General features: G+C 34.1%; 1 protein-coding gene across 1 annotated transcript; it reads right to left on the bottom strand.

Moving 5' to 3' along the window:
* Positions 1–1,423: 1,423 nt before the first annotated feature.
* On the bottom strand, positions 1,424–13,937 carry LOC122055940 (potassium channel AKT2-like). Its single transcript, XM_042617636.1, has 11 exons — positions 13,592–13,937; positions 13,300–13,518; positions 5,593–5,751; positions 5,442–5,499; positions 4,541–4,858; positions 4,125–4,364; positions 3,712–4,029; positions 3,439–3,618; positions 2,548–2,623; positions 1,944–2,486; positions 1,424–1,787 (listed from the first exon to the last, which is right to left on the bottom strand). The coding sequence occupies exons 1-11, from the start codon at positions 13,777–13,779 to the stop codon at positions 1,606–1,608; spliced, it is 2,481 nt and encodes an 826-aa protein (XP_042473570.1). The 5' UTR covers positions 13,780–13,937; the 3' UTR covers positions 1,424–1,605.
* Positions 13,938–14,375: the final 438 nt, after the last annotated feature.

Below are 14,375 nucleotides of genomic sequence, written 5' to 3'. Positions count from 1 at the left end.
AAGAAGAAAGATATCTCCATTAATATAAAGCTTGTTGAATCGAGCCCAAAAATAAATCCTTAAGGACTTAAACCTAAAGTAGATAATATCACACCACTATAAAAATATATGAATTTTTTTTATCCTAACACATAATAGCTCTATCCGTTATAGTAATTAGTCATAGCTAATAGCTCTACAACAATACTGGACTAAAATATTTTTGAAACAAAATTATTGATTAGGCTCCCTTTTAATTTAATTTTTTTTTAATAGATGCTTATTTGATTTTTTTTCCCCTTTTTAATTTGGGATGTCCTATTATTTTTGCCCTATATACAATTTAGGTTAAAATCTCGTAACGCCACCCACTCTCTAATTGCTGCGGTCACCGACAACCCTAGGTCGTCGCTGCCCCTTGTATTGCAGTCAACCATCTTCTACTTCGCACTATGGCAAACCCTTATGGTTTGTTTGGGAGGAGGTGAGGGAAGGGGAAGGAAGAGGAAATAAGGGGAAGGGGAACTTTGAACCTTGTTTGGGAAGAAGTGAGGGAAGGGAAGGCAAGGTAAGAAAGGGTAAGCATTAACCTTCCTTACCCATGGAAAGAGCGATTTTCTTACACCTCGAATTGGGGTGTAAGGAAAGGGAAGGGAAAATAAAAAAAAATTATTCTAATTTTATCCCTATTCTTAATAGTTTAAGAATTTTTTCAATTTCTAACGTTGTTATGCCGCCGAAGTCGAATTCCCTCGTCTTCTTCAGAGCTCGCTTACCGCTGGATTGTCGGAAGAGGGGATGTGACACGTCTTCTGACTGAATTAAAAGGAGAAACTATTTTTGTCGTCAAAATTTAAGATGACCTCTATAGTTTTTAATTTTGCCATTAAAATTTAATAAGTTTTGAAAGAACAAGAATTCTCGTTATGGACGACATTTTTCGATTTTTTATTTAGGATTTTTAAAATTATTATTTTCATTATTTCTCATTTAATTACTTTGTTACCGATAATTCATTATTTTCATAATTATGTTATCATTGAAAGTATAAAAAATTTAATTTTCTATATTAAAAATAACTATTTTAAATGATAATATAAAATTTTAATTTTATTATTAAAAAAATATTTAATTTATATTTATAAAATAAATATTAATATTATAAAAAATATTTAATTAAAAAAATAAAATTATTTTTATAACGTTATATATTTAACCTTCATTTTCTCTCCTTTTCTCCCAAACAAAATAACATATGTTACATTAATGAACCTTCTTTCCCTCCCAAATGAGGGGAAGTTAAATACTTTACTTTCCCTCCCTTTCCCTTCCTTCTCCTTCCTTCCCCTTCCATTAATGAACCTTCCCTCACCCCATCCAAACATTGTTAGTTAACTCTGCTCATCGGAAAAACCTTGTTGCATGAACAATACAAAGTAAGATGTGTTTCTCAATGCTCTTCATAAGGTACAGCAAATTACATTCAACTATCTTCCAAACGTCCACATTGACATGTGAAGATTTTGGCTACCTTGATTGCTCACATTATGCTCATATGTTTACAAAGCTTACTGAAAAACTTTGCAAAGTAACTGACTGCATACATCTCTAGAGCCACTCTGACCCCTAGGCCGCTTCAGAATCTGATTGGGAACAGAAATCTTTGAATTTCTTGTCTACGAGCATAAATTCTTCCTCCTCAACGAGGAAAAGTTTATCATTATCTCTCAAGACATCAATTGTCTCTACCTCTGCGCCATCTTCAGTTATCAATATTTTGTTTCTTGCATCAATGCCAAACTTCTTGCCTGTTAGGAAAACAAAACATTCAAAAATTGTGCATAACAACACAGTTTATTTTTTAGTAAAAACTGAAACTCTTGTTATTTTTCTCATAGTCTGATTATGTAAACTAGATAAGTTTTATGAGCATGCATAAAATGTACGGGTTATTTTTTGCATACCAATTGTTTCTCTGAGGTCTTGCATGGTGCTTGGCAGAAATATTAACTTTCCAGATTCTGAACTGCTATTTCTGAGTAGCGGATGCCCCTTGTACGTGCTAATCCTTGGGGCATATCTGTTTTCTTGCATGTTCGACATCTTCTCTTTCTTGATCATTGCATTTGACGTAGTTGAATGTCCTACATGGTTTTGCTGGTTCATTTCTTCCAGCGTTTCCTTGTTTATTTCCCTTGCTCCACTTCCATGTGAATTTAGTTTCTCTTTGTTGGCCCCGTTCATGATCAGGAGCCTACACATTTCTTCGTGATTTTCAACAATTGCTATTTGCAGAGCTGCGAAGCCTTCATGGTTTATGGAGTTTATGTCTAGACCCTGTTTTAACAGCTCCCTCATAGTGGAAGGATCATTTCTTTTAGCTGCCAGGCAAAGAAGATCACCGCTGGTATAGGGATTGGAAACACATGCACATTGGTGCAAAAGACTGAAAATTTTGTGGTGCTTTGCGACGATGGCATTCCATAATGGAGTATTTCCTTCCGCATCTGTTAATGGTGAATCAGAATACAATATGAAATAAAAGCTATGTAAAATTGTGGCAAACACCTTGTACATGGATGTTGCAAGCATGGCTGAGAAGAACTAGGACACAATCCTCATATCCTTTCGATGCTACTATATGCTAAGCAAAAAGGTAGGCAAACTGTTATTCTTGGATGAACTGGGAAAGGAAAGGGCTTGAAAAAGCCAACACAATTTTTAAAGAGACAATATATCATTAATTATGCACTCTACATATACATGATCAAGCTTGTCTGTTAGATAAATAAATGAGCCCATGCCTATCTCCATATTAACTGTACTTGATTTTTTTTTTTTTTTTTTTGTTCAGGAGTCTTCATTTCCTCATAATTTCCTTGATAATTACAAAGCTGTAGACTATATTAAATAACTAAAACAATAGCAATACTGTCACATATATACATGTACTATATTCTTTATAAATTAAAATAAAAATGTATAGAAACAAAATTATAAATGAACCTTGGACAGTTGTTTATCGATGAATTATTCATGAGTTTTACTCATAAACGTTAATGATCCAAACTAACTTGTGCATGTTCAAGCTTAAGCTTGATTGTTTAGCTTATCAAGTTTTTTTTTTAAAAAAATCAATCTTATTTATTTTGTACTTTTCACACTAATTGAACATAGATCGCATTGTATTCATCTACAGTCCTAGAAGTATGTTTCTGTTGCACTAAAGCAACCATTCGTTTCTTGTTAATGAAGTGTGTTTTAGATGAACAAAACATTGTTTATTCCTATGCTTCTAGAAAATTCTTATTATAATCACTCTCTAATGTGCTGCTTTTTTTTTGTTTGGGTTTTTTGTGATTGTTATGAGAAATAACTCCCTTCCTATGAAACAGAATACGAGTAAATAAGAAATCCATCTCAAAATTAGATATGATTCCATAAAAATTAAAATGTTACCAATGGTGTTCTTCCTCTAGAGTCGCGGACATCAGGGTTCATTCCAGCTATCATGAGTTTATTAAGCAAAGAACTATTTCCAGTAGCTGCCACTGTTAGGAGACTGCATGGTATATTAGCTCCATCTTTTTCTCCAGTGTCCCCCACAAGATCACTCGTGTCCTCCAACTCTATTTGATGCTTTAACATTATGAAATATCTGGTTAATTTCCTTGAAATTGCTAGTTGTGTAATATGTATCTTACTCAGTTTATCAGGAATAAAACACATTACCTTAAGAAAATTCTTCATGATAACAATACCATCAGCTTGTTTAGTTTGTAGGACTTCTTGTAAGGTGTTTTGCTTTAACCGCAGTAGTTGAGATAATGTTCTAGTGCGGAATGTAAAGCTTTGAGGCCTATTACTGAGAGCACTAATTTCTCCAAAAATATCACCTGTCCTGAGCCCTCCTACAACTTGGTCTGTCTCATTTTCTGAATAAACAATTTCAACTTCACCTGATACAATAATATATACGTCTTCTGGTGCCTCATTCTGCATGATGACATCCTCTCTAGGTGGAAGATACTCGGCTTTCATGTTAGTTACCTAAACAAGAAAGTTCGAACAAATCATGAGACAAATACTCCAGAGTGTTAAGATAAAGCCTCAACTGAGCTTAGAACAAGCATTGGTAGAATCACCAGGAATAGCAGTGTTTCCCTTGAGACACCTTTAAAGAGATACACTTCCTTAACAGTTGGCAGGAAGAGGTGCTGGCAAATATTTTTGCATATTGATTTCGGTAACTGGTCCATCAGATGTTGTTGGTTTAAGGTCTCTGCTTTGAATCTAAGGCACATGTAAGCCAATATCTGCTCTCTTAGACGTGGTGGTAAGTGGTTTCTGCATACAAAGTTAGATGCAACCTGAATGCTGTTTCTCTGCAAAAACAACTCCAATCAGTTCTTGAGATAATTGTAAACCAATTATTGGCAGGATAACAACCAACATAATCTCACTAAAGTAGTGATTCTTGATGGTTGACAATAAGAATTTAATGTGAAAATTTTATGCAACTATAAAAATATAAAAATTGTGGAAATTCAAGTATTCTTACAAATTCCATTGTGCGCCGAGTTCCTTCAACAACCAAGTTGGTCATATTTCCAATCAAGTAGGCCGTGAGGCCAAGATTACAAAGCATGTAGAATATATTAAAGATCATTTCTCTTGTATTAACTGCATGGAGATCACCATATCCAACTGTCGTCATTGTTGATATGGACCAGTAAATGGAAGCAATGTATCGCATCCCCAGGTCATCTTCCCTGAAGTTTGGCATCACTGAACCAATCCATGTCTTCCCTTGATGTGGGTAACGATCAGCAAGCAAATAATAGAGGCATCCAGCACAGTGTACTAGGAAAAAGGTAACCTGCATCAACAATGTTAGTCACCTTCAATTTTTGAAGTACAACTTGGGTTAAAAAAAAATCTGATTATCTATAATATCATTTCCAATGTTTAGTTTAACCAACTTCAACCTTCATTAGTTTGATGCATCTTGCATCAACTGCCTATTTGGTTTGCAGGAATAGAAATACTATTCATGATGAATTTTGATTGTTGAGACAAAATTTAGTCATCGAGTCAAACCAGAAATACTTATCCCGATATGTTGATATATTGAAATGTTAATCCATAAACCAAACTAAAGAATATTTATTCCTACTCTTATCGAATTTTCTATGAATAACTATTTTAAAATTATTAATTTTTCATCACGTGAACCAAATATAGTGTAAAATAATAAGATTTTACATTCATTACTAAACATCAGATTTAATATGCAATTAATTTATACAGAAACCTATTGTTTTTTTCATTGTAGGTGTTGTTTGCTGACTTCTATCAGTGCATCAAGTTTCCAGGTATAGGAATTCCAGCTTCAATGGATTTTGTTTCTTCATGATGCGTTATTGATAATCCTACGGAAGAAATGAGGAAGATTTACTTACAAATAGGAGTCTAGCACATCTTATCCAGAAATAGCTGAACCTGATGTCTTTTTCAAGTCTGCAGTGGCCCCATCAACAAAATTAATGAACTTTTAAACTTTGTAAAATTTCCCCATGATTGATTGCATATACATTTCTCAATTGCTATCACCTTGTGAAAAATTGCTTCACCTTCCTAAGTCGCCAAAGCCTAAACATTCCCAATAGACTGTAAGAGACTCCTGCTTTGACTCTGCCTGTTATTAGGTAGCCCAAGCCCGCGAAAGGAATCGTTGATGCCAAATCCATGATGAACCATGTTGACAAGTACCTGGAGGAGGAAATTGTGATGACTACTAATGAAATTGCATTTAAGATAGAAATCAGATTTACATTTTCAATCTTATTTATATGGTTTAGTTATCATCTTTTTGCCACACAGTAAAGATTTCTTAAGGCTTTGTGTTGTTTGTAAAAGGCATGTTACTTCTTATGCATGATCATAAAATAATAAATAAATTTGTTACTTTAACGGCTCTTCTAATGCCGGCCCCATGGATATGGAGGGAGGTAAATGCAAGTACACAGGCGTTAGGCGCATAGTGGGGCAAACCCCAAGTCGTCAGTTTCTGAGAATCGACCTCTAGCCATTACGCCAGAGATGTCATGCGTCCACCGTCTGCGCTACGCCCTAAGGGCTTATGCATGATCATAAAAGCTTGTTGGAGAGGAGGATCTACTTACGGAGTGAATAAATGCTCATAGATTTTTTCTAGTTTAAGTTTATTTAAGGACAAATTTCATGAGACTTTTCCTTTGCATTGGCTATATAATCCATGGTTTTTCCACTGTCACATTCTAATTTCATTGCTTTCCCAAGTTTAAAATATTATGATGTTCGTAAATTAGAATGCGTGTAAATTTAACTAATAGACTTTAAAAAAAAAGGAAAAAGATTAAACTTAACAGAACTAAATATTACTTGTAGATGCAATCATGGAGGTCATATAACCCAGAACCCTTCACTTAGGCTTATCGTATATGATTGGGATGATATTACAGTCAAGCAAACGTAATTGAGAAAAGAGGTCAAAATATAGAAGAAAACATAGGTGTGTCTATTCTCTTACAAAATTGATCTAGACTATGTACACTCTAAACGTCCTCAGTTGTGCTAATGAATTAAGGTTAACTGCAAATCCTTTGTGCTAATATTCCATCTGCTTATTGAATGTACATAATTTTTAATTATTTCTTTTCTTTTGTAAAGTGAGAAGTTGTCTTGCTATTATAACAGTCAAAACTGGAACATAGGATGAAAAATAACTATATAAATTAAGTGTGAGTTAGTCCTATTAATCCTTTGTGCTAATATAAAATGTGCTTGTTGAACCTATGATTATTATTTATACCTTGCTTTTGTAAAGTGAGATGTTGTCTTATTATTGTAACAAGTCATAACACACACATTGCATGAATAACATAAGGATTAACAAGTCATAATAGAATAAAGGTGTGGCGGCAAGCCTGGATTGGCTCAGCCCACCTTATGTTTCTTTTAACTATGTTGGACGTACAGAGGCACAGTCTGATTAGCCACCATCATCCATCCAAGGTTGGAGAATGAAGACTATTTTGTGGAAAATCTAACCAATCCTAGCATAACTGCATGACATCTAGTCGTTATTGTTGTCCAAAATGAGTGCACTGCAGCTGGCTGCCAAAAGAGGCCACAATCCCTTGCAAGACAGCATGCATTGCGCTTGGTTGTCAACAAGGATAGTGATCCCTCATGGAAACTATGTGAATTGTGCCTAGCTACCAATAAGGTCACAATTACTTATGGGACTGCATGCGTCACAATTCCTTATGTTGTCAATATTAGTCGTGCGCCCTACGCAAGGCTACACACACTGCGTTGGTTATAAATACTTGCTGCTCTAGGTGCCATGCAAAGGGACTAACACTATGTTGAATTGTGGGATCACTAATGTCAACAATGGATCCGCTACCGGTGCATACTGTTGGAGCCACATGTGCCATGCACACCATACAAGACACGTGCAACCCATGTTAGTGAACAAGCCTGAGTTAGTCATTAGGTTTTCTCACCAATGGATCGAGTCAGCTCATTAGACTAGGCCGACTTATCAAGATTAGAGATTCACTGCAGTTTATGATCAGGTAAACTAACCAAACTATTGGGATGAGCTCATTGGGTCATGTTGGTCCAAGACATAAGGGTTTAATGGACAGAGGTAGTTGGCTCATTAAACTAGGCTGAAGGTTAGAGATCCACTACAGTTTATAGCCAAGTAAACCAAACTATTGGACTGGGTTCATTGGGTCATATTGGTGCAAGACCACAGGGCTAATTGGGGTTTGACCAATCAATCCAGATGTAAAGTGGGGATGATTCAGAAAACCAATTCAATCATTCAAGAGTTGATATGGAATCACATTTCTTTTGATATGAAAGAGTTTATACAAAAGCATTTTGTCAAACTCAACCAGTCGCTTACGGATGATGCATAAAAGATTTATGCTTCTTCACATATGAGTTACATGTGAGATTTGATAAGATAATTTTACAAAAGAAATCTCTCGTGCAAATATCAAATTCGAATTAACTTTAATAGACATGACTACAAATGGGTGTCTGGCGTGGTGTCTTGTTTATGTGATTTATTAGCATTAGTCTAATATGTATATTTTCGTGTCATAGGTCAAAAATGACCATTGATGCCAGTTTGCCTTGATTAGATATATGAACTCATTAGCCTCAGTTAAGGTTCATAAAATCTAAACAACAAAGATTATGATTCACATTAGATGTGTCCAACAAAAGTTATTGATTGAACGAGCCTAGGAATACAATTGGTAGTGAATATCTATTTAATTGTCCCTCTACCAACTTATTGACCTTAATCAAGGTTGGCATCTAGAAGATGGGATCGTAACCCACTAAGGAAACTTGAGTAGTTTCTTGACATTTCCAAATAAAGCCAGAAACTCGTAGAAAACATATAGTTGTAGGTGCAAATTAAATTTTGCATTATGCTATGAATAATTACACTTTCATATGATAGGTTGTTGACCACTATGATCGAAAACATATTGTTCCATTCTATCATCAAGGGTGAGAAGAAAAGCATACAGTGGAGATTAAGGAATTTGAAGTAAGTGGAAGCAAAGAAGGTTTCATTTCATCAACTCACAATGGAATTTGCTAGGTGGGGCTTAATACTCTATTTATTTGAAGGAGTGGACGATGGATGGATGAAATAAACCTAGGGGCATGGGAAGAGAATGGAAAAGAAAAAAAATCTCTTCCTCTGTGTGCTTGTTTACCTTGATTGAGGAAGGTGAATACATACAATGTAATTTTTATAACTGAAAAATGATACATGCGTCATTTTTTAGATATATGGTGTAATTTTGTAAGTTAAAAAGTATGCATATGTCTTTTTTTTCCATCCGTTACTTTTTGTCCGAATTTGAGGTGATCCGTTAATGGATTGTATTTCTTTTCTCTCTTAAAATTTTATTGAAGTAAACAACGGAAACTTTTTCACTGTAAACTTTTCCTTAGTTTTGATTTTCACTCTCCCAAGTAAACCTAGCATAAAGGACTTAGGTAATGGAATTGGCTAGGTGGGGGCTCAAAGGACTTAGGTAAGGTGCCCTTCACTTTAGCTATAATTTGTTGCTGATCTAGATGTCATCACCGCTGATCTAAATGCTAACATAGGAGCATTGTGAGTCCATCATCTTGAGTCACAAATGGGTGTCCACGTCAAGGACAAGGGTAAAAAGATTAATATATATTATAAACTTATAATAGATCAAAGAACTAGTCGTCTATCATAGATTAACTTTTTTATAAACTCATAACAATCATCGTATAATCTATTAATTATTTATATAACTGAACACCATAGAATGAAATGTCGTTTCATGCCACTCAACACGGATGGTTTTTAACGTTCCGCCGAGCGAAATTGGCACCGGAGGCGTCCCCATCTCGAATTTGCATAGGCGGCGCTGGAGGAGTACGGGACGCCTCCGGTGGCACTGGAGGAGTCACGGGACGCCTCCGGCGGTGCTGGAAGCGTCCCACAACGCCTTCGGCGCCGAAGGCGTCACGGGCCACCTCCTGTGAGGCCGAAGGCATCGCAGGACGCCTCCAACGACGTCGAAAGCATCCGGAAGTATGTGTGATATTTCGAACATACTTTTATAAACCCTAATTAAATTATCATAATAAAAAATATATTTAAAATTTAAATAAATTTTATTAATTAATATTTTGAAATTTATTTTTTAATGCTTTAAATTTCATTTAAAAATTTAAAAAATATAATAATTCCGATTTATATTCTAATATATTTTTTTTATTATTGTATTATTTTAAATTTCATTTAAAAATTTTAAAAAATTCTAATTTTTTTTTAAAAAAATCTTTAAAAATTCTAAAAAAAATAAAAATCTAAAAAAATTCTAATAAATCTGATAATTTTTTATTTTTTTATTTTTTTTACTTGATATTTTTTTACTATTTAAAATATATATTATTTAATTAATAATTAATTAAATGAATAAATACTTAATTTATATAATTATTATATATAAAGTAAGAGCTTTCTATTATTATTATTATTATTATTATAGATAGATCAATTTTAATTTGAGTTATTGATAGACCAATTATTTAAAGAAAACTATATTTAATTATTTTTTTCTAACAATACTAAGTTATTCAATAATTAAGAACTTATACAAAATCAATATACAACTTATTTTTATATACACCATAAACATATTTATCTTATAATTATTATGTATAAATAAAAAATAGCGAAACTATATCAGCACAGCATGATACGATACCAAAACCATATCATTTCGGTCTATGATCAAATCCTCGGCACGGATTGAAGTTTCAAATCTTGCTTAAAACTAGGTTACAAGTTATAAGGATATAATTATGTATAATCTTAGAATTATTTACAGTTATATTTATACTATGTTATAAGTAAATAATTATAAATTATTTATTTACTGACAATTCTTTACTTCTAATTATCAATAAATTATCAACATTATGATTAAAAGTGAATAATTAATTAAATTATTAGTTGATAATTATAATTAGAAGTAAAAAAATTATAAGTAATTATAATTACAAGTAAATAATTTCAAGTTACGGTGTGATATGTTTTATTCTAGGTGTATATATGTTTAAGTAAATTGTTTATGTATCTTGTAATCATTAATAAATTATCAATGATAATGGTTATAAGTAAATAATAAACTAAAGTATTAGTAGACACAAATAATTAAAGGCAAACCAATTCTAAGTAATTTTTATTAAAAATAAATAATAAGAAAATAATTTACTTTTAACTATTAGAGATGTTCAATTATAATCAGTAGCAAATTATCAATAATTATATTTATAAGTAAATAAGTCAAAAACCAAATCAACATAGCATACTACAATACTAATATTGTCTAATTAGAGATTGAAACCTAGGCACAACTAAAATTTCAAACCATGCCAACAACATAGTATACTTTGAGCAACATATTCAATTAATTATATTTTGAAACTTTTCTATTGTCTAGGGAATTATAGGAAATCTTTGAGGAAAATCCCATGTTTGAAATGAATGGAATTCAAATTTTAAATGGAGGGAAAGAACAAATAGGTCTTCTCAATCCTTTCATCCCAAATTTGAGAACTTACACAACTTTTCTACAATAATCTTTCCCTGAGTCCTTGGGTCTTTCAATTGAGTGTGACTATTCATGGACTTTAAATTAAAGAAATATGCGTACACATACATCATGCAAGGTGGGCAAGGCTCAAGCACAATGGATAAAATGATTTCATTTTATTTCTTATTTATTTAGCATGTTATTTATAGTCATTCGAAGCTAAAGTTTTGCTCCTTAACCACCATTAGATATTATTAGTGTTATTTAGCTGATGTTGACGACAGTGTTAGTCATACTGAAGAGGAGGTGGTAATGAAGAATGAGAATTATTTAAAAAAAAACACCAGCATGGAAGGATCATGAATCTCTCAGTGTCATAAAATTGCTAGAGAAATTGCTTGTTACAATTGACTGTCAAGAAGGAATCACTCACTATCACTACAGGGAAGAATCCATGGTTTAAAATTTCGAATGATATGATTTCGGTATCATATCGTGTCGATATAATTTCAATTTTTTAAACATAAAATACATTAATTAAAAATATTTTTAAAAATAAAATTTTCAACCTAAATATTAAAATAATTTTAAAAATGTGGGATAGTGGCACCCCCGTGGAGGTCGCCATGGGATCATGACACCCCCGCAGAGGACGCCATAGGATCGCAACAACCCATGGTGCCAATGTTGAGCAATGGGCGGAACAACAAATTCCGCATGTTATCATTGAATCAGTTGTTGTTAAATTGAGAGGAGAAAGTAGAAGGAATAAGAAGCATGTTCTTTTTGTCGACTCTCTACAATACTAAATCTGTTTTGCATCTTATGACAAAAATGATAAATTTCGATGGTGCCGACAACATGGTTCAAGATATTATTAATGGGTGTGAATTTAAGGTTCCTACCCTAGCACTAGGAATAATGAACATTGTCTATAACTTTTATTAGAACTAATTTTCTCTCCTCTTACTTTAATGCTTTCTTTTGTTGATCAAAGTTCAAAGGACCAACAATATGCCTATGCATTATCACTTCAATAGGAGGGGCATCACTAGTTGTACCCTTGTGATTAGAAGGATCAAAACAACCCACATTAAAAAAAAATCAATGTTTTTCTTTAGAACTCTAAACTTCAACTTATCTCTGGTTTGCAACTCAATTTTTACTTTTCCTTCGTCAACAGAAATTTAATTAAGTTTATACAATCTTCATTTTGATTCTAACACTTCCCCGTTCTCACATGATGACAAAAAGTATGACAGTTAAAAGAGATAGTGCAGGATATAGGCTCTTCATCTACAATTGTCAGTTGATTGGATTTTGCCGAGACTAATCTTTGGATAGTTCCACTAAAAGGACTATAACCATTTGGATTACACAAGGCTCTAAAGCTTATGCTTTGTCAAGAATGCCTCACTTCTTTATTCCAAAGGGAAAATTGATTGAGTTGGAGCACCGTGTGATCCCAAGTCCTAGCACTGATAACGTTGCTTGCCAACAAGAGATTGAAGAAATAGGAGATTGGATAGGAGGGTTCTACATAAAACTCTCCATTCCCCTGTTTACCTTAGCTAAAAGTTTTTTTTTCAGGAAGTCTGGTGTCTTTCTCCTAAGAGACCAAGTGGAGACTCATCCAGTTGATGAACCGTGTGGTATCACTCCACCTGAGCCATCTAGTTTTCAAAAACAATAATGCATGTGGTCCCTCTGAATAAAACACTGACGTTCAGAAAACAGGAGACCACTATGTGTGATGCTGATGGCACTAAGATTAAATGAATTGTCCAGAGATGTCCACATATGTCACCTTTCATTGCGAAGAAGTTGCTAGAAATCCTTGCTCCATAACCACATATTTTATTAGTGGCATTCTTCCATATTTTGTGCACAAGCAAATTTGCACTGAAAAAACATGAAGAAAGATTTCTAGCTGGGCCCTTGGACGCTTAAATTCTGAGGTCAAGGGCCATCTACCATTATTGTGACAATTGCTTGTGAACTATTTACAAGCTTTTTAATGTTGTTAATTCCTAGACTGTTCAAAGTAAACTTCTATAATCTCATCTTTTGAATTACTTGCTTCTCAGAAACAAGTATCGCAGGAGTCTGAAAGATAAACTATTGTAATTTATGGGCGTTCGATGTGGTGTAAACATACCTGACGGCAATTTTCCTTCGATCACGAACAAGGATCTGCGTCCTGGAATCGATGTACGCCAAGAAGAAGGTAAGGATGATGTCGGTGGCGAAGAAGGCATCGATGATGCTGTCAGCGATGAAGAGGCCGCCCTTGGGTGTGGCATTCATGAAGGCGATCTCGAATGGGTACACCCACGCAGAGTAGGCCACCATCACGACCATGAACGTCTCCCAACACCTATACACATTACTTTTGTGTCACTGAGATGTATGTTCCGTAGATCAAATGAGTCGGAAGCTCAAAAACTGACCTGTATCTGGTGTCCATAGGCAAAATGATCCTCCCTGGACGGTCATTCTGGTTTTGGTTGTAGCTTGAGACACCGAGAGGTGGAAGCATGAGCTTAGAGAGGTTACGAAGGTTAAGGGACTGGGAGTTGTCCTCCTCCTGCTTCCTCTTCCTCTCATGGCCGTTCTCGACGGAGTGGGGGAGATCCATGGCTATGGCGTTCCAGTTGTACCTGGAGCAGGCGAGAAGCACAAGCAGGAGGAAGGAGCACCTGACACCCCAGCAGAAGATAATGATGGAAAACAGACGTCAGGCGACTCCAGTGGTCCTGGAAGAAGAGATGAGATGAATTATTCTAATTCTGGTGGCAATTATGGCTGATGGGACAACTCCTTTTAGAATTCTTGTGTCTCATAAGTTATGGGCCAAAATGAAAAAGTGAGTACAACAATTGTATTTTCGGAAATTTTCAAAGTACGCTTTGATTTTATTCACAAAGCGCACCCACATTTCAGAATTTCTAAAAGGCACATTGATTTCAATTTAAACCCTCTCACCTATTCACTTTGTTTACATACGACCATTTTGTACGTAATATCTATTCTCTTTTCCCGTTCTCTTATACATATAATATCTTTTCGTTTTTTTTATTTTTTTTAACCCAATAGTAAATACTTGAGATAAGATCGTAAATAAAAAAATAGGTAGGTGGGATCCTTTAATTCGTATTTTATAAATTAAATGGAATATAAAAATTAATTGATTAATTTAGATGAAGTCCACTTATTAAATAGGTAGGTATATTT

The sequence above is a fragment of the Zingiber officinale genome, chromosome 3B (assembly GCF_018446385.1).
Source record: "Zingiber officinale cultivar Zhangliang chromosome 3B, Zo_v1.1, whole genome shotgun sequence".
Taxonomy (NCBI): domain Eukaryota; kingdom Viridiplantae; phylum Streptophyta; class Magnoliopsida; order Zingiberales; family Zingiberaceae; genus Zingiber; species Zingiber officinale.
This window is presented reverse-complemented; position numbering and strand designations above follow the sequence as displayed.